Source organism: Oncorhynchus mykiss, chromosome 17, assembly GCF_013265735.2.
Source record: "Oncorhynchus mykiss isolate Arlee chromosome 17, USDA_OmykA_1.1, whole genome shotgun sequence".
Taxonomy (NCBI): Eukaryota; Metazoa; Chordata; class Actinopteri; order Salmoniformes; family Salmonidae; genus Oncorhynchus; species Oncorhynchus mykiss.
In genome coordinates this window covers 19113973-19138992 of record NC_048581.1, presented here as the reverse complement: position 1 = coordinate 19138992, position 25020 = coordinate 19113973, and the positions used below count along the sequence as shown (strand labels likewise).

General features: G+C 46.6%; 1 protein-coding gene across 2 annotated transcripts; it reads right to left on the bottom strand.

Moving 5' to 3' along the window:
- Positions 1 to 410: 410 nt before the first annotated feature.
- On the bottom strand, positions 411 to 23965 carry LOC118940351 (sarcalumenin-like). Of its 2 annotated transcripts, none has more exons than XM_036949225.1 (10): positions 23834 to 23965; positions 7593 to 8744; positions 5936 to 6025; positions 4949 to 5044; positions 4096 to 4212; positions 3377 to 3610; positions 2952 to 3073; positions 2394 to 2621; positions 1703 to 1909; positions 411 to 1427 (listed from the first exon to the last, which is right to left on the bottom strand). In XM_036949225.1, exons 1-10 carry the CDS (start codon positions 23892 to 23894, stop codon positions 1161 to 1163), a joined length of 2574 nt encoding a protein of 857 aa, XP_036805120.1. In that variant the 5' UTR covers positions 23895 to 23965; the 3' UTR covers positions 411 to 1160. The 2 variants fall into 2 exon arrangements, with proteins under 2 accessions (XP_036805120.1, XP_036805121.1); XM_036949226.1 differs by having other exon boundaries at positions 7806 to 8744.
- Positions 23966 to 25020: the final 1055 nt, after the last annotated feature.

Sequence of the window (25020 nt, the reverse complement as noted above, 5' to 3'; positions counted from 1 at the left end):
AGGTTGAACCAAACATAAGGATTAAATACCTAATATTATGGACATCTGGTTTCTGTGTCTCAGACAGATGTGGAACCTTGCAGTGATGGGATGGGTGTGTGTGTGTGTGTGTGTGTGTGTGTGTGTGTGTGTGTGTGTGTGTGTGTGTGTGTGTGTGTGTGTGTGTGTGTGTGTGTGTGTGTGTGTGTGTGTGTGTGTTAAGATGGTTTAAAACCACTCTGTGTGTTTGGCCTGGCTAACACTCCTTCATAAAGTAAGAAGCATATCAATTTTACATTATTGCTGGGGACAGGACGTTCCCTCCAGAATGTAGGCCCTACCCTTATTGGATCAAACATATATTGGGTCTATTTTTGTCTTTCTTTCTCCCTCCCTTTTCCCTCTAAAGAATTGACACAAGAATCTCGGTCGTCAATGGGATCTGAAGCTACAAGGATAAAATACAACTTTAATGAGACTTTGACATGCAGCATATTGAGGCAAAGCCATAACAACAGGAAGAGAAGGCTACAGCCCATTTAACTGGCATCAATGTACAAATGCGTTCTTACACAGCAATGACATACTGCACTGACAACGAAGATAAGCTGTCGTTTAGAAATGACAATAAAGACAAAATACAATACAATACCATAGAAGAATACTGTAACTGACTGCTGGTAAGGAGCACAGAAATCCAGACCCTTTTGAAATGACAATAAAGACAATAGAATATTATGCTGTAACTGATCGCTGGTATTTTTCCTTCTTGTCTACGGATGAAGAAGAAGAGAAAAACTTGAATAAATAAAATAAACAAACTGGCAAACAAACAGAAATAAAACAAACTCTTGTTTATATGTCCCTGTTTTCGTTCTGAGTTAAATAATAACACTTAGGAAGATAAGAGTCTCTGATTTAAATAGTTCAAAAAGCTTTTCTTTTTCTCGTTGGATTACTTCTAATGGGCCTGCAAGGTTCCCATTTGCTTCATGTGGCTTCAATCCCCCTTTTTCCCCAGCTGTACATATTTCCTATCCTCCACCCCATCCCTCTCTCCTCTCTTCCCCGTGTCCAGTCACCCCAGTACAGCCTCTGGCTTCAGCCTCCCTCCTTTTTGTCTTCCTTCCTTTGCTCCCCGTCCTTTTCTCTCCATTCATCCCTCTCTTCATCTCTCCTCCTCAATCCTTTCGCCAGCGGTTCTTGGGTTTTGCCTCAGGAAGTGGGGGTGGAGGGGCTGGGGCGGCCTTGGCTGGGGGTGGACTGTCTTTCTTTCCCAGGCTAATCAGTAGGGAAGGGAGCTCCACAGTGATAGCTTTCTCTATCTTGTCAATCAGACAGCCTGACGACCAGGAACAGAGGGAGGACAGCTGCTTAAAGCCTGATGGAGGGTTGATGCCAAAGAAGTCCTGGTAGGCCTCTTTGTCTGGCAGGTCGAACTTGCTCACCTGTAGAAATGGAGAACACACACGTTATATACATGTTACACACACGTTATATACACACACACACACACACACACATTATAGACATGTTAAATGCACATTACTCATACACATTTAATACACACATTATATACACATTGTGCACATTACATACACATTATACACACACTTTGCACACCTTAAACACACGTTATATACATATTCCATACACCCGTTACACACACAATCCATGACACCTACACCCCCTCCCCCCTCCCTACACACACTCTCTCACTTACATTGGTCTTGGCCAGGATGGACTTGAAGATGTAGAACTTGTCAGGGTCTGAGACGATGTCCCTGAACACCTCGTCGGGGTCGCTGAACCAGCCCAGCTTCTCGTGGTATGTATGGAGGTAGCGATCTACCAGCAGGGCGTGGATCCTGACCCGGATGGCGTGCTGGCGGATGAAGGCTATCTTGTTCTCCAGCTGGTTCTCAATGACCTGAAGATAGAAGAACAAGGAGATTATTGTCAACAGCAGAGGTGAATAAAGATGGCGTCCCACATGCACTTATCACAAATGCCTCGTTTCGCTAAGTTCGCCAAATTGTACATCACTCTCCATGACTCTTTTGTTTGCATGGTCATTAGCACAGTATACATGATTCCAATTTTAGCTTGAAGACACCGTGACTTTGAGATTGTGCTGATTTACTGGCACATTGAACCATATACGCAGCATAGTTTCAAAACTCAGTGGATTGTGCTAAACAATGACATCACATCTGAATTCTGACATCTTTATGCACGTTCGCCATTGTCACAGATTTTAGGTGCTCTTCTCAAGTGCACAACGGCAAGAGATGGTAGCTTCTCGAGCAGCAAGGTCTCCTCCCGTATGAAAAGCCATGGGCTGGTGTGTGCGTGTAATGTGTTTGTGTGTATTCTGTATTCTGTTCTGTTTTCTGTAGGTGGTTGAGCTTCACCTGGTTGAGGTCTTCGAGCAGTGAGATCTCCTCCCGTATGAAGAGCTCTCGGCTGGTGTCGGCTGCGTATTCTGTGGGCCAGAAGGAGCTGACGTAGACCCGGGGAGGCTCTGTGGCGTTGATGAGAGGAGCCATGGACCAAAACAGGGCGCCGTAGACACGCATCAGGTCCTGGGAGGACAGGCTGTCTGCCTTGTTCAGGATGATGCGGATCTGGGACTCTCGGCCCTAGAATGAATGAATTCATGGATGGATCAATGAATGAATGAAGAAAACAGAGTTTAGAAAGGTTATTAAAGTGCTAGGCCAAGACTGACTGTATATTGGGCAATCTAAGGCACTTTGCTTTGCACCATAGACATATAATTACCAGAATGAGCAAGGAATCTACTCTTTTGTAATTTCAGTTGAGTTGACTTTTGATAAAGCAAAAATGTTCATGCTGAACATACTACTTTTGCTTCCTGCTTTACTCCTATTGGTACACTCAATATGGCTGCCGGTCCACCCAACACTTCCGTTCTAGTAATTCAATTTCTATTCTTTACACTTCTTTACCTTCATCTGTTTGAACAGTGTCGCCAGCTCCCCGCCCACGTCCAACTTAGTGGGGTCAAACATCAGGAAGATGAGGTCAGCACGGTCAATGAACCACTGACACACCTCGCTATAGGGGTAGCCTGGATGGGGAAGGACGACCAATCAGAGGCTGTTTTACTCAAAGGTGTGGTAGTATACAGTGAGTTAAGTCTTTTCATCATTCCATTTTTGTGAATTTGTAGGTGTGTGTGTTGCATGCAGTGTGTTACCATTCGGTCTGCATGAGTGTGACTGTTAATGAATCTCTGTCTGTTCTCCCACCTCTCTCCTGCTGCTTGTGATTGTCACTTCACAGCATGTAACAAATATCTAAAGAGTGTACATGATCTAATACACATGGCTGTATATGAGAGGTTAGTGTGTGTGTGTGTTCTCCTCCCCACCTCTCTCCTGCTGCTTGCGGTTCTCAATAATCCCAGGCGTGTCCACCAGGGTGACTCTCTCCAGCAGTTTATGGGGCATCTCAATCCCCACCAGCCTCTCCAGGAACCCCTGGCCAAACTTCTCCAGAGGGGAAAAGGACCTGGAGCTGTCGGCTGCCATCACGATGCCCTCCACAGAGCGGAACTTGTCACCGTGCATCACCACTGTGTACTCAGATGTAGTGGGCTCAGCACCTGGGAGAGAGGGAGGGAGGAAGAGGGGGAGAGGTGGGAGGGAGATAAGGAGGGAGGAAGAGAGGAAGAGGGGGGAGATAAGGAGGAAGAGAGGGTGGTTAGAATGTGTAAGAGAGAGATTAATATGAGCAGCTATCCAAATAGTTTACTCAGAAAAGGAAGCAGTTGCATTGAGGCATGTTTGTATTCCGGAGAGAAGTGGACTGGGAAGGGTGCAATAGATGACAGATCAGTAGTAGATAGACAAGATGTGGAATAGAGTGAATGATAAAGTGGAAAACCTTGTCTGCGGTGTAGACTGGTAAGGGGTGTAGACTGGTAAGGGGTGTAGACTGGTAAGGGGTGTAGACTGGTAAGGGGTGTAGACTGGTAAGGGGTGCCATGAGAAATACATTTGATTGATTGGCTGATTATCAGAGTAGAGTGTTGGTCAGGAGTTAGTCTGGTGAAACTCCAGGCCCAAGCTATGTGACAGGAGCTCTTACCTGTGTAAAGTTGTTGTGGGGTACCATGCACGCCCAGCAGGTAGTTGATCATGGAGGATTTGCCTACAGACCAGGGTCCCAGGAACAGTACCATGGGCTTGGAGGTGATCTCTCCATCTAGAAAGAGAGAGAGAGATAGTGAGAGAGAGAAAGCGAGAGAGAGAAAGAGAGAGAGATAGCGAGAGAGAGAAAGCGAGAGAGAGAATGCGAGAGAGAGAGAAGGGGGGTCACTTTGTAGACTTTGTCAATGGTACACTTTGTCCCACAAGGGGGCGTTCATTGCATACATCATGGTACTATGGATTGAGCCCTCAAGCTCTAACAAGCCTGGGGTAAGTGAGGCCTGGTCGCCCACACAAAGCTGTATATATATGCTGAGGCATACAAAGTTACTTTCTGGAAAGCTCTCTTGTGTACACTCGATTACTGGCAGGTGTATATGCAGTTAATTAGTTTATTTATGTTTCATCGATTTTCCAGTTTCTTCAGGCAAAGGCACCCTGAGAATTTAGATTAAACTGGCACACAACTGTGTATAGTATTGCCCCTTTGCCTAGGGAAACCCCATTGCTAATGACAATGTCTACAAGGACTGTTGGTAACTAGACTTATGCTTGTCTGTTTTTTTCGGGGGAAATATAGCATTTTGTTATTCTTTGTGTAACAGGTTGGTAATGAACAGAAGATTAATAGCTAATGGCTAAAGGCTAATATGCTAATACTAATAAACAAATCTGAACAATGCTAACCAGGCTAAAGGCTAATACGCTAAGACAACAGATCAGTATAAAACCGATTAAAAATGCTAATAGCTAATGGTTCAAGGCTAATGCCAAGTGGTTGGACAGGCTACCTGTGACCTCGTGAGCTCTGAGCTCGTTGTACTTGTAGGCCGTCTCCATGGGCTTGATGGCTGAGTGGTAGATGTGCTGCAGCTTCTTCATAGCAGCTGGAGAGGAGAGAGGGATGAGGAAAGAATGAGGGGGTGAGGGGAGGAGAGGAGAGAGGGATGAGGAGAGGAGAGAGGAAGAGAAGAAAGAGGGATGAGAGGATTGAGGGGGAGAGAGGAGGAGAAGAGAGGATGAGGGGGAGAGAGGAGAAGAGGACAGAGGGAGATAGAAGAGAAGAGGGATGAAGAGAAGATGATAGAGGTGGGCAGAAGTAGCAGATGAAGAGAGCAGATGTTGAAAAATATTTTTTTTTAAGGGTGGGAGAGAAGAGAGGAGACAATACATTTTGCATGGTCATGGTAGTCATTGTATTGTAATGGATGCACCATGAATGAACTAACCTGACTCATTGTCATGGTAGCCATGGTAATATAATGGAAGGCACCATGAATGAACTAAACTGACTCATTGTCATGGTAGTCATGGTAATATAATGGAAGGCACCATGAATGAACTAACCTGACTCATGGTCATGGTAGTCATGGTAATATAATGGAAGGCACACACACGCACACCCACCCACGCACACACACTCACACACACACTACCATCCATTCCACACCTTGAAACAATTTCCACAGTAATTTTAGCAGAAAAGGCCCAGTAGATTTCTCAATCCCTACTGTTCACATATAAACAGCGTTTTTCCTGGTCAGCTCATGTGGTCCCCAAAAAAATCAGGGTATTTTTCACAATTCATCTTTTATAGATTCCTTGTATCCTCTCTTTGCCTGCTTCTCAATACACAATGGAGAAGAAAGTCCAATGTCCCCTTGGACCTTCTCCTCCAATACGAGTGAGGAGGTGGTGAGATCAAAATGGAAGGAATCGAGGAATAATGAATTGAGAAAAACTCAGGGCCTTACTTGTAACTCTTGTTTGCTCCTTACCAGAGAACTCAGGCGAGGATTCGGCAGAAACCAATCGGAGCATCTCATCGATGTGGGAGCAATCTCTGAGCTTTGCTGTCTCCTCACCCACTGCCGATTGGAGGAAAAGCCTGTCAGTCAACTCAACTATGAGGTCATCAGACCAAGGTCGAATCCAAACTTGACATATCCATATCCCTGACTCGGGAAGTAGAATTTAGGAAGTAGGAACACCTATTTAGTGTCTGACTCGGGAAGTAGAATTTAGGAAGTAGGAACACCTATTTAGTAGGAACACCTTCCTAATATTAAGTTGCACCCCCCACCCCACTTTTGCCCTCATCGAGCATGGACTCTATAAGGTGTCGAAAGCATTCCACAGGGATGCTGGCCCATGTTGACTCCAATGCTTCCCACAGTTTTGTCACGTTGGCTGGATGTCCTTCGGGTGGTGGACCCTTCCTGATACACACAGGAAACTGTTGAGTGTGAAAAACCCAGAAGCATTGCAGTTCTTGACTCAAACCGGTGCAAAAAAAAGTGACATAAATGAGGGATCATAGCTTTCACCTGGTCAGTTATGTCATGGAAAGAGCAGGTGTTCTTAATGTTTTGTATATTCAGTGTATGCTTGTAATACGCAGTACAGTGTGCATGCATACATGCTTGTCTGTCATGTAAAATAGGGGAATCCTGTCAGCTCTATTCGTTACATTTATATCTGCAACTTTTCAGGAACAGATGTGATTGTCTGTCATCTAGGACTGGGAATCGTGTGAGCTCTATTCATTACATTTCTACCTAACCATTTCTGAACATTCAGAAAGAAATGTAATGTGTAGAACAGATTTAACTGTCTGCCATGTAGAACTGGGAATCATGTGAGCTCTATTCATTACATTTCTATCTGAACATTTCACCTTTGATCTCCCCTGAACATGACACCAATTGACTTCCTGCCATGACAACAGAACACTGACTGACCACAGCATCTGTTGTGTGGCTCTGTAGCCATGTTGTTATATCAGTGTCCATCTGCCCATCTATCTATCTCTTCCCTTCCTCCCTCTATGTCTGTCCTGTTTATTTCGGGCTCAGCTAGGGGTTATTCCTGATGCCACCTTTAGCCACACATATCAGGTTCTGGGGCATGGCACGGGCCAGGGAAAGAGGAAGGGATGGAGGGAGGGAAGGAGAGGAGGGAGGGAAAGTGGTTAGAGAGAGGAGAGAGAGAGAATGAGAGAGAGATGGAGGTTTAGAGATAATGTAAGAGCCAGACCAGATCCTATGTCTTTTATAGCTGGTGTCAACACTACGGCACCAAATGGCAGAGAATGTCAGTCTCCTGATTACAGTAGCACTCGCTCATCATGGCTTTGAATACACTTGAGTTGACACTGTAAAGTTGACAGTTGGCTCCTAAGAGCCGACTGAAGTGTATTCGAAGCACTGTGAAGAAGAAAGTGGGGAGATATGACAGGATCCTGTAACCCCATCTCTACAGTATGTAACTTAAAAGTGCTCGCCAGAGGTACTTTTAGCCTGAGCAATCACATTTAGTATAGAAAGAATAAATATGGACACATTGATATAAACAAACAAGTTTGTTTCCAAATTGTTTGGACAATAACCTTTTTATCGTTCAAATGATCAATTCTAATAACGCAGTACTCTATACCTTTTACTGGTGCTTCTGCCTTTGCTGGTGCATCCTCCACTGTCACATCCTCAACAGGCGCCTCCTCAACAACAGTCGCCTCCTCCTTAACAACAACAACAGGTGCCTCCTCTTCCACCACCGCTTCCTCCTCAAAAACATGTACCTCCTCCAAAACAGCTGCCACCTCCTCCACCAGCTCCTCCTCCTTCACTGCCTCCACAACCACCTCACCTGCTTCTACAGGTTCTGGAGCGGCTTCCGCAGGTTCCGGAGTGGGTTCCGGAGCAGCTTCCTCTACAACAGGCTCTGGTTCTGGAGCCACCTCCTTGACCACCGCCTCTGGCTCGGGTTCAACCACTTCAGGTTCCACCGCAGGTTCTGGCTCGGATTCAACCAGCTTGGGTTCCACCACAGGTTCAGCCACTAATACTACTTCTTCCTCTACTGCCTCCTCTACTGACTCCTCTACTGTCTCCTCTACTGCCTCCTCTACTGCCTCCTCCTCGGCAACCTCCTCAGTCGTTACCTCCTCAACAACAAGTTCCTCTACTGCAGGTTCTTCTATTGTTTCCTCTACTTCCTCATCAACTACATCCACTTCCTCCTCCATGACCACAGCTTCCTTAACTGCTTCCTCTTCCTCTATAACCTCTTCTTCCTTAGCTTCATGTTCTGCCTCAACCTCCTCTATAACCTCTTCTTCAGACGAGGGAGCTTCCTCCACTACTTCTTCTTCAGATGAGGCAGCTTCCTCCAGTTCTTCCTCCTCAGATGAGGCAGCTTCCTCCACTCTCTCCTCTGATGCTTGGACCTCCTCTGAAGTCTCTGCAGACTCCACAGATTCCTCCTCAGGTACCATCTCCTCAGATGCAGCCTCCTCCTCCTCGCTCGCCAACCTCTCCATGGGGACCTCCTCTGTGGAGGCTAGGGGCTCCTCTTCGCTAGCCAACCTCTCCATGGGGACCTCCTCTGTGGAGGCTAGGGGCTCCTCTTCGGCCGGTGTAGCAAGGCTTCGAGGGGGTTTACAGGACTGACACACGGAGCCTGGGGCCGGGGTGTCGTTGGAGGAGATTTGTCCTCCATGGTCATCTGTGGAGTCACAGGAGAGGTCACAGGAGAGCGGCACATGGAGATGCAGCTCATCGGAGCTGGAGGCCTCCACCACTAGGTCTGCAGAGACAGAGAGAGAGACAGGCCAGTCTGTTAATGATAAAGATGTCAGTATAAAGAGAGTGAAGGGTTTAGGTCTGGTAATCACTGAACGGCCATGTTAGAAAAGACAACAGCGAGCAAGATATAGGGGGCGCCAGGTAGGCTAGTAGTTAGAGTGTTGGACTAGTAACTAAAAGGTTGCAACACCGAGCTGGCAAAGTAAAAATGTGTCGTTCTGCCCCTGAACAAGGCAGTGTTCCTAGACCAGTTAACCCACTGTTCCTAGACCAGTTAACCCACTGTTCCTAGACCAGTTAACCCACTGTTCCTAGACCAGTTAACCCACTGTTCCCAGACCAGTTAACCCACTGTTCCCAGACCAGTTAACCCACTGTTCCCAGACCAGTTAACCCACTGTTCCCAGACCAGTTAACCCACTGTTCCCAGACCAGTTAACCCACTGTTCCCAGACCAGTTAACCCACTGTTCCCAGACCAGTTAACCCACTGTTCCCAGACCAGTTAACCCACTGTTCCCAGACCAGTTAACCCACTGTTCCCAGACCAGTTAACCCACTGTTCCTAGACCAGTTAACCCACTGTTCCTAGACCAGTTAACCCACTGTTCCTAGACCAGTTAACCCACTGTTCCTAGACCAGTTAACCCACTGTTCCTAGGCCGTCATTGAAAATAAGAATGTGTTCTTAACTGACTTGCCTAGTTAAATAAAATAAAAATAGGTGGCGAGCTACCAGATGATATAAAGTAGCGTATCCACACCTCATCATTTTACATAAGGAATGGGCTCATTCAGTTCAGAGTTTTGCACTGTCTCCATTACTCAAATGACAGATTAGCAAAAATATACCCAAATGTTGACCCCAAGTGTTTGAGATGCCACCAGAGTCCAGCGACTCCGGGAGACATGTTTTGGTCGTGCCAATATTTGAGTGGCCTCTGGGACCACATTTGTTAAGCATTCTCACATATGTGTAATACAACTGTTAGCCCCAACCCGGTCACTGACATTTTTGGTGTACTTCCCCTAAGGAAGTGATGTCATCTCTGCCTCTGGAGAAGGATGGGTACACTGTGCTTGGGTCCCAACAAAGTTAGGCTTTACCTGGTCCCCATTAATACAATACGTGGAGAGCCTGTCTTTTCCTTAGTGTAACTCGCATAGTTTGGTCAGCAGTCATGTCTGTTCTAGCGGCCATTTGTGCTGATAAGAATTTTTATTGAACATTTTTCCCCATTGTTTTTGTTTCTATTACTGTTTGTTCCTGTTTTTCATTCCCTTTTTTCCTTTTAACTTACTTTTATAGATGCCTTGGTGGGAGGGAGGGAGGGAGGGAGGGAGGGAGGGAGGGAGGGAGGGAGGGAGGGAGGGAAAATGAGGGGTTGTATTGTTTTATTGTTATATCGGAAAATCTATAAATAATGTTGTTTTTAAAGAAAGGGGGAAAAAAAGAAAAGACAACAGCCTCTCTGTTATTGATCATGGTTTGATTTCTATAACTTTCTAGAAGTTCCAGTTCAATTAATACAATTGGAGACCTCTAACACTCCTGTATTGATTTGACACACAAGGAGCCGCATTACAGGATTTATAATCATCATGATGATGTGGCAAGTTACAATTTGCTTTTTGAATGTCCGATATTTTGAACTTGATTTTGAACTTCATCAACAGTGGAATAATGAAGAAAATCCCCAAATATAGCCTTGTAGTGGATTACTCCTTTAATCTTCTTGTAAAGCATCCAAACATCTTACTGGATCAACTTACATGTACAGACATACAGACATTACGGATAAACACAATTGCTCTCTTTATCCAAAATAGACCTTATTCATCACACTGGACACTTTCACAGCCGCTCTTTATTTTCCTGCATCAACGCCTGTCTGTCCAGAACATACTTGGTGTGTGGATGTCTGTCCAGAACAGACTTGGTGTGTGACTGTGTGTCCAGAACAGACTTGGTGTGTGGATGTCTGTCCAGAACAGACTTGGTGTGTGACTGTGTGTCCAGAACAGACTTGGTGTGTGACTGTGTGTCCAGAACAGACTTGGTGTGTGGATGTCTGTCCAGAACAGACTTGGTGTGTGACTGTGTGTCCAGAACAGACTTGGTGTGTGGCTGTCTGTCCAGAACAGACTTGGTGTGTGACTGTGTGTCCAGAACAGACTTGGTGTGTGACTGTGTGTCCAGAACAGACTTGGTGTGTGACTGTGTGTCCAGAACAGACTTGGTGTGTGGATGTCTGTCCAGAACAGACTTGGTGTGTGACTGTGTGTCCAGAACAGACTTGGTGTGTGACTGTGTGTCCAGAACAGACTTGGTGTGTGACTGTGTGTCCAGAACAGACTTGGTGTGTGACTGTGTGTCCAGAACAGACTTGGTGTGTGGATGTCTGTCCAGAACAGACTTGGTGTGTGACTGTGTGTCCAGAACAGACTTGGTGTGTGACTGTGTGTCCAGAACAGACTTGGTGTGTGACTGTGTGTCCAGAACAGACTTGGTGTGTGACTGTGTGTCCAGAACAGACTTGGTGTGTGACTGTGTGTCCAGAACAGACTTGGTGTGTGGATGTCTGTCCAGAACAGACTTGGTGTGTGACTGTGTGTCCAGAACAGACTTGGTGTGTGGCTGTGTGTCCAGAACAGACTTGGTGTGTGACTGTGTGTCCAGAACAGACTTGGTGTGTGGATGTCTGTCCAGAACAGACTTGGTGTGTGACTGTGTGTCCAGAACAGACTTGGTGTGTGGCTGTGTGTCCAGAACAGACTTGGTGTGTGACTGTGTGTCCAGAACAGACTTGGTGTGTGGATGTCTGTCCAGAACATACTTGGTGTGTGACTGTGTGTCCAGAACAGACTTGGTGTGTGACTGTGTGTCCAGAACAGACTTGGTGTGTGGCAGTGTGTCCAGAACAGACTTGGTGTGTGACTGTGTGTCCAGAACAGACTTGGTGTGTGGCTGTCTGTCCAGAACAGACTTGGTGTGTGACTGTGTGTCCAGAACAGACTTGGTGTGTGGATGTCTGTCCAGAACAGAATTGGTGTGTGACTGTGTGTCCAGAACAGACTTGGTGTGTGGCAGTGTGTCCAGAACAGACTTGGTGTGTGACTGTGTGTCCAGAACAGACTTGGTGTGTGACTGTGTGTCCAGAACAGACTTGGTGTGTGGCTGTCTGTCCAGAACAGACTTGGTGTGTGACTGTGTGTCCAGAACAGACTTGGTGTGTGGCAGTGTGTCCAGAACAGACTTGGTGTGTGACTGTGTGTCCAGAACAGACTTGGTGTGTGGCAGTGTGTCCAGAACAGACTTGGTGTGTGACTGTGTGTCCAGAACAGACTTGGTGTGTGGCTGTGTGTACAGAACAGACTTGGTGTGTGACTGTGTGTCCAGAACAGACTTGGTGTGTGGCAGTGTGTCCAGAACAGACTTGGTGTGTGGCAGTGTGTCCAGAACAGACTTGGTGTGTGGCTGTGTGTCCAGAACAGACTTGGTGTGTGGCAGTGTGTCCAGAACAGACTTGGTGTGTGGCTGTGTGGCCAGAACAGACTTGGTGTGTGGCTGTGTGTCCAGAACAGACTTGGTGTGTGGCTGTGTGTCCAGAACAGACTTGGTGTGTGACTGTGTGTCCAGAACAGACTTGGTGTGTGACTGTGTGTCCAGAACAGACTTGGTGTGTGGCTGTGTGTCCAGAACAGACTTGGTGTGTGACTGTGTGTCCAGAACAGACTTGGTGTGTGGCAGTGTGTCCAGAACAGACTTGGTGTGTGACTGTGTGTCCAGAACAGACTTGGTGTGTGGCTGTGTGTCCAGAACAGACTTGGTGTGTGGCTGTGTGTCCAGAACAGACTTGGTGTGTGGCTGTGTGTCCAGAACAGACTTGGTGTGTGGCAGTGTGTCCAGAACAGACTTGGTGTGTGACTGTGTGTCCAGAACAGACTTGGTGTGTGACTGTGTGTCCAGAACAGACTTGGTGTGTGACTGTGTGTCCAGAACAGACTTGGTGTGTGGCAGTGTGTCCAGAACAGACTTGGTGTGTGGCTGTGTGTCCAGAACAGACTTGGTGTGTGGCTGTGTGTCCAGAACAGACTTGGTGTGTGACTGTGTGTCCAGAACAGACTTGGTGTGTGGCTGTGTGTCCAGAACAGACTTGGTGTGTGACTGTGTGTCCAGAACAGACTTGGTGTGTGACTGTGTGTCCAGAACAGACTTGGTGTGTGACTGTGTGTCCAGAACAGACTTGGTGTGTGACTGCGTGTCCAGAACAGACTTGGTGTGTGACTGTGTGTCCAGAACAGACTTGGTGTGTGACTGTGTGTCCAGAACAGACTTGGTGTGTGGCTGTGTGTCCAGAACAGACTTGGTGTGTGGCTGTGTGTCCAGAACAGACTTGGTGTGTGGCTGTGTGTCCAGAACAGACTTGGTGTGTGGCTGTGTGTCCAGAACAGACTTGGTGTGTGGCTGTGTGTCCAGAACAGACTTGGTGTGTGGCAGTGTGTCCAGAACAGACTTGGTGTGTGGCAGTGTGTCCAGAACAGACTTGGTGTGTGGCTGTGTGTCCAGAACAGACTTGGTGTGTGGCAGTGTGTCCAGAACAGACTTGGTGTGTGGCTGTCTGTCCAGAACAGACTTGGTGTGTGGCTGTGTGTCCAGAACAGACTTGGTGTGTGGCTGTGTGTCCAGAACAGACTTGGTGTGTGACTGTGTGTCCAGAACAGACTTGGTGTGTGGCTGTGTGTCCAGAACAGACTTGGTGTGTGGCTGTGTGTCCAGAACAGACTTGGTGTGTGGCAGTGTGTCCAGAACAGACTTGGTGTGTGGCAGTGTGTCCAGAACAGACTTGGTGTGTGACTGTGTGTCCAGAACAGACTTGGTGTGTGGCAGTGTGTCCAGAACAGACTTGGTGTGTGGCTGTCTGTCCAGAACAGACTTGGTGTGTGGCAGTGTGTCCAGAACAGACTTGGTGTGTGACTGTGTGTCCAGAACAGACTTGGTGTGTGGCTGTGTGTCCAGAACAGACTTGGTGTGTGGCAGTGTGTCCAGAACAGACTTGGTGTGTGACTGTGTGTCCAGAACAGACTTGGTGTGTGGCTGTGTGTCCAGAACAGACTTGGTGTGTGGCTGTGTGTCCAGAACAGACTTGGTGTGTGACTGTGTGTCCAGAACAGACTTGGTGTGTGGCTGTGTGTCCAGAACAGACTTGGTGTGTGGCTGTGTGTCCAGAACAGACTTGGTGTGTGGCAGTGTGTCCAGAACAGACTTGGTGTGTGGCAGTGTGTCCAGAACAGACTTGGTGTGTGACTGTGTGTCCAGAACAGACTTGGTGTGTGGCAGTGTGTCCAGAACAGACTTGGTGTGTGGCTGTCTGTCCAGAACAGACTTGGTGTGTGGCAGTGTGTCCAGAACAGACTTGGTGTGTGACTGTGTGTCCAGAACAGACTTGGTGTGTGGCTGTGTGTCCAGAACAGACTTGGTGTGTGGCAGTGTGTCCAGAACAGACTTGGTGTGTGACTGTGTGTCCAGAACAGACTTGGTGTGTGGCAGTGTGTCCAGAACAGACTTGGTGTGTGGCAGTGTGTCCAGAACAGACTTGGTGTGTGACTGTGTGTCCAGAACAGACTTGGTGTGTGGCAGTGTGTCCAGAACAGACTTGGTGTGTGGCTGTCTGTCCAGAACAGACTTGGTGTGTGGCAGTGTGTCCAGAACAGACTTGGTGTGTGGCTGTGTGTCCAGAACAGACTTGGTGTGTGGCTGTGTGTCCAGAACAGACTTGGTGTGTGGCTGTGTGTCCAGAACAGACTTGGTGTGTGACTGTGTGTCCAGAACAGACTTGGTGTGTGACTGTGTGTCCAGAACAGACTTGGTGTGTGGCAGTGTGTCCAGAACAGACTTGGTGTGTGGCTGTCTGTCCAGAACAGACTTGGTGTGTGGCAGTGTGTCCAGAACAGACTTGGTGTGTGACTGTGTGTCCAGAACAGACTTGGTGTGTGGCTGTGTGTCCAGAACAGACTTGGTGTGTGGCAGTGTGTCCAGAACAGACTTGGTGTGTGACTGTGTGTCCAGAACAGACTTGGTGTGTGGCAGTGTGTCCAGAACAGACTTGGTGTGTGGCAGTGTGTCCAGAACAGACTTGGTGTGTGACTGTGTGTCCAGAACAGACTTGGTGTGTGGCAGTGTGTCCAGAACAGACTCTGTGTGTGGCTGTCTGTCCAGAACAGACTTGGTGTGTGGCAGTGTGTCCAGAACAGACTTGGTGTGTGGCTGTGTGTCCAGAACAGACTTGGTGTGTGGCTGTGTGTCCAGAACAGACTTGGTGTGTGGCTGTGTGTCCAGAACAGACTTGGTGTGTGGCTGTGTGTCCAGAACAGACTTGGTGTGTGGCTGTGTGTCCAGAACAGACTTGGTGTGTGACTGTGTGTCCAGAACAGACTTGGTGTGTGGCAGTGTGTCCAGAACAGACTTGGTGTGTGGCAGTGTGTCCAGAACAGACTTGGTGTGTGGCTGTGTGTCCAGAACAGACGTGGTGTGTGACTGTGTGTCCAGAACAGACTTGGTGTGTGGCAGTGTGTCCAGAACAGACTTGGTGTGTGGCAGTGTGTCCAGAACAGACTTGGTGTGTGGCAGTGTGTCCAGAACAGACTTGGTGTGTGACTGTGTGTCCAGAACAGACTTGGTGTGTGGCTGTGTGTCCAGAACAGACTTGGTGTGTGGCAGTGTGTCCAGAACAGACTTGGTGTGTGGCAGTGTGTCCTGAACAGACTTGGTGTGTGGCAGTGTGTCCAGAACAGACTTGGTGTGTGGCTGTGTGTCCAGAACAGACTTGGTGTGTGGCTGTGTGTCCAGAACAGACTTGGTGTGTGGCTGTGTGTCCAGAACAGACTTGGTGTGTGGTTGTGTGTCCAAAACAGACTTGGTGTGTGGCAGTGTGTCCAGAACAGACTTGGTGTGTGACTGTGTGTCCAGAACAGACTTGGTGTGTGGCTGTGTGTCCAGAACAGACTTGGTGTGTGGCAGTGTGTAAAGCCAAGAGCAGATTGAATACTCAACAGCCTCTCAGATTGCTACACTCAGATTTCAGCTCCTTGAATGGAGATGCTTAGGCCTGCTTAGACTATTTGAGGGGAGCAGACCTGGGTAAAGACAACCCTGTAGAGACAGACTCCGACAACAAACCCTGTGTCAGGAAGTCATATTATAACGTGTCAAAATGATGGGAACTCTGTTCCTACACATTCTCTCCCTATTGTACCCCTGTTTATATAGCATAACCTGGAGTAGCTTAGACTGCATGTTTGTGGACGGTGAAATCTGAGCTAGCGACCGTAATGTACATGTAGCCATGGGTAGTAAGTAACCTCTGACACGGAATAATTAGGAGACCCGAGTTACAACCCCAGGTCGTTGCACATACACTTGACAGTGTGTACTCACTAGGAATGTAATATTGGTGGGTTATAATGCTGTCAATGACCAGAGGAGGTGATGAATGGGCATAGCTCACTCATTCCCACACACACACACACACACACACACACACAGGAGGTGATGATCGACCGATCATGAGCAGTAAATTGTTTACTTGTGAATCAGAGCCAGAATAGGAAGCCCATAGAGAGCACAGAGAGTCCCATTTGTGTACCATGGACGGTCATGGACAGTCACACGGGTGCTAAGCTTTCCGCCCTGACCCATTTGATCAATGCGTGTGTTGAGTCAGATGCGACTTATCTTGAGTCTGAGGCTCTTAGGTCAAAGGGCTCGTGGTGCATTTTTCACATCCACATTTAACATTGACATTGGGCCGGTAGAAGACGCGAACGTCATTATTCCTGTCTGGATTGAGGATAGATCAAATCAATCATGTGCGTTGGTATGTGTATACATTAGCATACACAGTCACAAACCCCTATGCCACCATAGGTTAGCCTATAGCTTAGCGATTAGTCGGTAGCTGCTAGCATTGGTCAACAAGATGTGCCACCTCTTCTCAGAAGAATAGAGAATCACACAGCACAGCTGAGAATCACACCTAAACACCTGAGTCATCATCACCATACAACTACGTTAGCTTTTAGCTTAGCAATTAGCCGCTTGATGATAGCAATGGGCAATGTGCCATGTTAGCCGTTTGCTAGCAATTAGCCTGTTGGCGCTAGCTGTGAGCAATGCAGCTCTTCTCAGCCAACTCTTGTCAGCCATTGAAGGTGAGAATCACACTGCAGCTGTCCATGCCATGGATACAACCTGATCCATGCTGCTGCCTTGAAACATGAACCTGCAGACGTACACACTAAGGCCATACACCATCATAATTTGTCTCCCACTGTGCCCCACTACACATCCCACTACAGACCGTCCTAACAGGCCTGCTAAGACCTCACAGGTTGGTATTTAGCCAGTTGGGGACATGTGTGACGATGTATGTTCCTTTGTGGTCCTTTAGGTCTATGGCATCCCCACTTAACTGTTTAGGTAGTTTATGTAACATGGAAGGAGGGTGCCTCTGTATGTTTTGCCATGGCAACTGTAAATAAAGATATTTCGGAGCTCTATAACTTCAAGCCTGGGTCTTCTAAAGGCCACAAGTCTGTATTAGCCCTGTGAGCTAAAGCCTAGGCATTAGCTAGGGGAGCTAACAAGAGTCTTCGGGTTCCAGGCATGGTTTTGTAACCTGACTGATATAGAGTCTTATAGGCCTTTTAGCTGAAGAAATGACCCCTCCATTACAGTTTCCTGTTGACCTGAACTCATCTAGCTGCTGAAAGCAGACAGAGGATACCGTCCGTATTCTGAAGTAATGTTTTTTCAGTCCTTCTACTCGTGTAAGTATTCGCGGCATGTGTTAGCCTCGGACGTCCAGGCTTTGCTCACGTGGCCTGTGACAGAGGCTAGGTATTCGTTACAAACCATCAGCACCTCATCCTCGGCGTCAGTAAGATAGCATTACTTCAAAAACGGGGATGTAAAAAGCCACCGTCTGTGTACCAAATGGCACCCTATTCCCTACATATGTGCCCTGGTCAAAAGTAGTGCACTAAATAGGGAATAGGATGCTCCGTCACACTCTGGCAAAGCCTGAAAGCACATGGATTTCCAGGGCTCTGATCACAGATCTCCCCGGACAAGGAGAGGGCATCACTGATCTATCCGATCGGTAAGCAGTGTCCTATTCGGCAAGAGTGTAGCGCAAGTAACATTAAAAAAGAATCTGCTAAGTTACACATTTATTTATGTATGTGTTCCTACAGCATATTTGTCCTGCAGCACCAGTCTCCCACAGACAGGGGGCGGTAATGGGTTATAAAAAGAACCTGAGAGGTGTTTCTCTCTCACCCCTGGCATTCAATATAGCATTTGGCTCGCTGACCCCCGGTCATAAACAGTCTCCCACCGACTTAAGTGTACCCTGGGTGTCCCTAATTAAATAAAACCAACAAGATGGGGTGTGTGTGTGTGTGTGTGAGAGAGAGAGATCGAGAACGAGGGAAAGAACGAGAAAGAGTGAGAGAGAGAGAGAATTTGTATGTGCTGAAGGTGGGTGGGTGGGTAAAGGGTGTGTGTGTGTGTGTGTGAGAGAGAGAGAGAGAGACAGGAATTTGGAAGGCAATGTGATTGGAAATACAGAGGAGCCAAATGAAGTGCTCACTGCCGCCCTCGCGGGTTGGATGGTATCCATGGACATAGTGCGACAGCGTCGTCAGTCGTCTGCACAGTTACATGAACGTGTGTACAGACGGCAAGAATTCTAATGGTGTAACGTTGTCAGGTTACCAGCATGGTAACAGGGTCACTCAGGGTCACTCATTAACAAGTGACAGTTTGTTTGTTTATGTTGACTTCATATATATTTTTGAACTACTTTGCCCTTTAAGGGCAACTATAATAATTTAATGAAGATTCTGTGGTAAGAAATGGAGCTAAGCAATAGAAATAGTCGAGACAGTCATGACTTAAACCGACCAAATATCAATCACAATGAGGAAAGGAAATAACAAGATTTTGACTTATATCGAAATGTTGATCCCGTTGTCAGAAAAATACAAATGTGTTTGTTGATACAGGCATTCCACAGGGTCGTATTTGGTAGTTAGTAGCAGCCAAGTAGCTTATTGAATTAGAGTTAACATAGTTAGGGGAGATGGAGGGATGGAAAGAGGGATGGAGGTGCGGGAGAATGAAGAGACTCCATATGGGAATGATCGCTGGGGTTTTCCCCCTAAGCTTAGATAAAGATCACTATAAAAGTTCAACAGCAGTGAAAGAGAGAGTGAGAGAGAGAGAGAGGGGGAGAGAGAGAAAGGGGGGCTTGTCAAGATTGTTCTAGCAATCAAACAAATACAGCACGAATAGGCTGTTGCATTGAAATGCTGTTATTACACAGTTATGTAACACTGGACAGTGAACCTGGTCCTGGTGGGTTGCCAGACTCACACTGCCCTGCCCTGGCAGTGTGAGTACCCAGGCAGAATACATCAAAGTGAGGATGGAGTGGGACAGGTGCCTGGGGCATGGTGCCTGGGTCCTACTGGTCTCAATCAGGGATATGAATAGATCTACAATGAGTCAGATAGAATGGAAGGCAGGGAGGGATTATTCCACTGCTATATTCCACAGGAGTGACGTTGTCCTTCCCTGACGATTGTCACTGATTGTCACTGGCCTTGACGACAGCCTTATTGTACATGGAAAACCCTGTTCTAGGGGGCTGTAGCTCTGTCACTATCATTATGGATTTCCATCACGGCATCCATATAGGGACAGCCATTATCAGAGTGTACTGTCCAACAGACAGGCTGCTACTGAACACTGCTATAGTCTGTCCTATAGCATCCACTTTGTACCAGCGCGTGTTTGTGTGGGCTTTCCCTAGCACTGGGGGCTTTCCCTACACGTGGACTACTGTCTAGCTACAGCTGCAGTTTATCTAGCTATGTAGACACAAATAGGTTTGCAGAACTACAGAGAAATGGCTTTTGCATTTAGAATATCAAATGCATGGACTACATTGTACATAGTCTTTGGCAAATCCCACAGAACCCTAATTGCAGACTGTGTGTGTGTGTGTGTGTGTGTGTGTGTGTCTGCGTACTGTGTATGTAGTAAGGGTGCAAACAGACCCACACTGGCAGTGGGTGTGCCTATAAGTCTCTGTGGTGTGTCTATAAGTCTCTGTGGTGTGCCTATAAGTCTCTGTGGAGTGCCTATAAGTCTCTGTGGTATGTCTATAAGTCTCTGTGGTGTGCCTATAAGACTCTGTGGTGTGCCTATAAGTCTCTGTGGTGTGCCTATAAGACTCTGTGGTGTGCCTAGAAGTCTCTGTGGTGTGCCTATAAGACTCTGTGGTGTTTGTATGGTGACTGGTGACAGCAGCAGACTCACTAAGGCTCCAGCCACCTGACTAACTACAGAGGCCTGGAAGGTGCAGGGATTAAATGACAGCAAGGACAGGCAAGGGTACCCCTCCCCCCCCCCCCCCCACACATACACACACTGGTGTCACTGCTCAGCAACACTGACATTTCCACCCACAGCCAACACACCCTTCTGATGTACTAGCATAGGTGTGGCACAGGAGGCTGCTCAGGGGAGGACGGCTCATAACGGAATGGCATGGAACACCTGGAAACCATCCGTTTGATGTATTTGATACCATTCCACTGATTCTGCTCCAGTCATTACCAGGAGATGTGTGTGACAGAAGTACTGGACACATACTGTATTATATATCAGCATTATATGCACAAGCAGCATTCAACTTCTCACTTATCATTCATTCAGTCGTTCATTCATTCAGCGCACACTGACAGAAATGTCATCCTCTGTCTCTTCCTCGATCCCTCCATCCCTAAAGCATACATTACATACAGTCCCATTGACTTTTTCCACATTTTGTTAGGTTACAGCCTTGTTCTATAATAGATTAAATATACAGTGGGGCAAAAAAGTATGAAAAAGTGTAATTTTCATCATAGCTACACTTCAACTATGACAGACAAAATTAGAAAAAAAATCCAGAAAATCACATTGTAGGATTCTTAATGAATTTATTTGCAAATTAAGGTGGAAAATAAGTATTTGGTCACCTACAAACAAGTAAGATTTCTGGCTCTCACAGACCTGTAACTTCTTCTTTAAGAGGCTCCTCTGTCCTCCACTCGTTACCTGTATTAATGGCACCTGTTTGAACTTGTTATCAGTATAAAAGACACCTGTCCACAACCTCAAACAGTCACACTCCAAACTCCACTATGGCCAAGACCAAAGAGCTGTCAAAGGACACCAGAAACAAAATTGTAGACCTGCACCAGGCTGGGAAGACTGAATCTGCAATAGGTAAGCAGCTTGATTTGAAGAAATCAACTGTGGGAGCAATTATTAGGAAATGGAAGACCTACAAGACCACTGATAATCTCCCTCGATCTGGGGCTCCACGCAAGATCTCACCCCATGGGGTCAAAATGACCACAAGAACGGTGAGCAAAAATCCCAGAACCACACGGGGGGACCTAGTGAATGACCTGCAGAGAGCTGGGACCAAAGTAACAAAGCCTACCATCAGTAACACACTACGCCGCCAGGGACTCAAATCCTGCAGTGCCAGACGTGTCCCCCTGCTTAAGCCAGTACATGTCCAGGCCCGTCTGAAGTTTGCTAGAGAGCATTTGGATGATCCAGAAGAAGATTGGGAGAATGTCATATGGTCAGATGAAACCAAAATATAACTTTTTGGTAAAAACTCAACTCGTCGTGTTTAGAGGACAAAGAATGCTGAGTTGCATCCAAAGAACACCATACCTACTGTGAAGCATGGGGGTGGAAACATCATGCTTTGGGGCTGTTTTTCATTGAAGATGAAATGTGGCTGGGTCTTTCAGCATGACAATGATCCCAAACACAGTGGCTTCGTAAGAAGCATTTCAAGGTCCTGGAGTGGCCTAGCCAGTCTCCAGATCTCAACCCCATAGAAAATCTTTGGAGGGAGTTGAAAGTCCGTGTTGCCCAGCAACAGCCACAAAACATCACTGCTCTAGAGGAGATCTGCATGGAGGAATGGGCCAAAATACCAGCAACAGTGTGTGAAAACCTTGTGAAGGCTTACAGAAAACATTTGACCTCTGTCATTGCCAACAAAGGGTATATAACAAAGTATTGAGATAAACTTTTGTTATTGACCAAATACATATTTTCCACCATAATTTGCAAATAAATTCATTAAAAATCCTACAATGTGATTTTCTGGATTTTTTTTCTTCTCATTTTGTCTGTCATAGTTGAAGTGTACCTATGATGAAAATTACAGGCCTCTCTCATCTTTTTAAGTGGGAGAACTTGCACAATTGGTGGCTGACTAAATACTTTTTTGCCCCACTGTATGTGTTTCTCATCAATCTACACACAATACCCCATAATGACAAAGCAAAAACAGACGTTAGACATTTTGCTAAATTATTAAAATAAAACCCTAAATATCACATTTACATAAGTATTGAGACCTTTTACTCAGTACTTTGTTGAAGCACCTTTGACAGCGATTACAGCCTTGAGTCTTCTTGGGTATGATGCTACAAGCTTGGCACACCTGTATTTGGGGAGTGTCTCCCATTCTCCTCTGCAGATCCTCTCAAGCTCTGTCAGGTTGGATGGGGAGCGTCGCTGCACAGCCATTTTCAGGTCTCTCCAAAGATGTTAGATCGGGTTCAAGTCCAGGCTCTGGCTGGGCCACTCAAGAACATTCAGAGACTTGTCCCGAAGCTACTCCTGCATTGTCTTGGCTGTGTGCTTAGGATCATTGTCCTGTTGGAAGGTGAACCTTCACACCAGTCTGAGGTCTTGAGTGCTCTGGAGCAGGTTTTCATCAAGGATCTCTTTGTACTTTGCGCAATTCAACTTTGCCTCGATCCTGACTAGTCTCCAGGTCCCTGCCAAAACAAACATCCCCACAGCATGAGGCTGCCACCACCTCCATAGGGATGGTGCCAGGTTTACTCCAGACGTGACTCTTGGCATTCAGGCCAAAGAGTTCAATCTTGGTTTCATCAGACCAGAGAATCTTGTTTCTCATAGTCTGAGAGTCTTTACGTGCCCTTTGGCAAACTCCAAGCGGGCTGTCATGTGCCTTTTACTAAGGAGTGGCTTCCATCTGGCTACTCAACCATAAAGGCCTGATTGGTGGAGTGCTGTGAAGATGGTTGTCCTTCTGGAAGGTTCTCCCATCTCCACAGAGTAACTCTGGAGCTCTCTGTCAGAGTGACCATTGGGTTCTTGGTCACCCCCCTGACCAAGACCCTTCTCCCCCGATTGCACAGTTTGGCTGGGCGGCCAGCTCTAGGAAGAGTCTTGGTGGTTCCAAACTTCTTCCATTGAATAAGTACCCTTCCCCAGATCTGTGCCTCGACACAATCTTGACTCTGAGCTCTACGGACAATTCCGTTAACCTCATGGCTTGGTTTTTGCTCTGACATGCACTGTCAACGGTGGGACCTTATATAGACAGGTGTGTGCCTTTCCAAATCATGTCCAATCAATTGAATTTACCACAGGTGGACTCCAATCAAGTTGTAGAAACATCTCAAGGATGATGAATGGAAACAGGATACACCTGAGCTCAATTTCGAGTCTCAAATCAAATGGTCAGTTTTTTTATTTGTAATACATTCGCACACAAAAAATGTTACCTGTTATCGCTTTGTCGTTATCGGGTATTGTGTGTAGATTGCTGAGGATTTTTTAAATGTACTGTATTCCATTTTAGAATTAGGCTGTAACGTATCAAAATGGGGAAAAAGTCAAAGGGTCTGAATACTTTCCGACCTGCGGCCTCTATGACACCGTGTCAGGACAAAGTTGTATTGCTGCATCTCCATGACCCTGTTCTCATGATCAGCCTTTCATACCCCTTTTATCACAAACCCTCGTATATGGTCTGCACTGCAGCCATTGCTATTTCCAATTCATGCAAAGAATGTGACTTTCATATGTCCCCCTTGCCCTGTTTCTGAGCAGAGGAACATGTCCATCTACAGTAATAAAAACTCCACGGACTAATCTGTTTTCTTCTTCTGATCTTAATGTATGTAATCTTACCTGCAGCGACCAGGACAAGCAGGGAGAGCAAGCAGGACACAGAGACCAGTAGAGGCTTCATTTTGGCTGCCAGGGGCCTCCCCCTTCTACCAGCAGTTATATATACCCCTCTGGAGAAAGGTCAAAGGGCGTGCCAAGGAAGGAGGGGCCTGGTAATGTCACAGGCAGCAACTACACCCACGTCAGCCATTCTGTGTCTAAGTAGAGAGGCCTGGGTAGCTGGCTGGCTAATGGGTAACATAATGTCACACAGCAGCAACTGCATTCACGTCTGCCATTTTGTGTCAAAGCAGTTGCCCTGGTTCTATAAGGGGAGAGAACAGACAGGGAAAGATGTCAGGAAGTTTCACTGTTCGTATTGGGAGACCCTCTTTTCACGCCACCTCGACACTGAAATGACTTTTTCGTAGCAGGTTAGAACTTTATATCTATATTTTATTTCACCTTTATTTAACCAGGTAGGCAAGTTGAGAACAAGTTCTCATTTACAATTGCGACCTGGCAACTTACACTGATGGTTAGGATAATTAACGTAGCAGGTTAGGAAACTGAGGTCAAGGTTTGGAAAAGGGTTAGGGAAAAGTGGTGTGAAAAGAGTGTATCCCGTTCGTATTGGTCACTAGTCACCATAGGGACGGTTTCACGGACCCCAATTAAGAGCCTCCTGCTGGACTAAAAAGCTGACTCAACAGAGAATCTGAAAGTCATTTTTGCTCCAGGAGTAGGGTTAATCTAGGTTCAGGAAGTAAGGTTAAATAGGTCAGGACGAGACAGAGTCGGATACAGATTCAAAAAACAAAGATACCAACTTCCCCATATAAAAAAACGAGTTATAGTATAGAAAAACGTTTCCATTTGAGATTTGATTAGCTGTTCTTACAGAGGCAATACTGCTGAGTCTGTGCACTTCTATTTTGATTCGAAAGTACAACAGACTGAACATAATTGAATTATATAAATAATGTATTTTGGGAAAGGAAAGGGGGATACCTAGTCAGTTGTAAAACTGAAATGGGACATCACTTTTATGGGTTTCTGGTTTAAACTAGCTGCCAGCACCTCGTTAATCTAGCGGAGTTGTAACCTTAAACCCTTTACAAGATTAAATAAGACTAACATCGGGCTGCTGGGATGAAGAATAGGACCAAATCAAAGCAAACTTTAAATGCACTTTGAGTGAAGTTAGG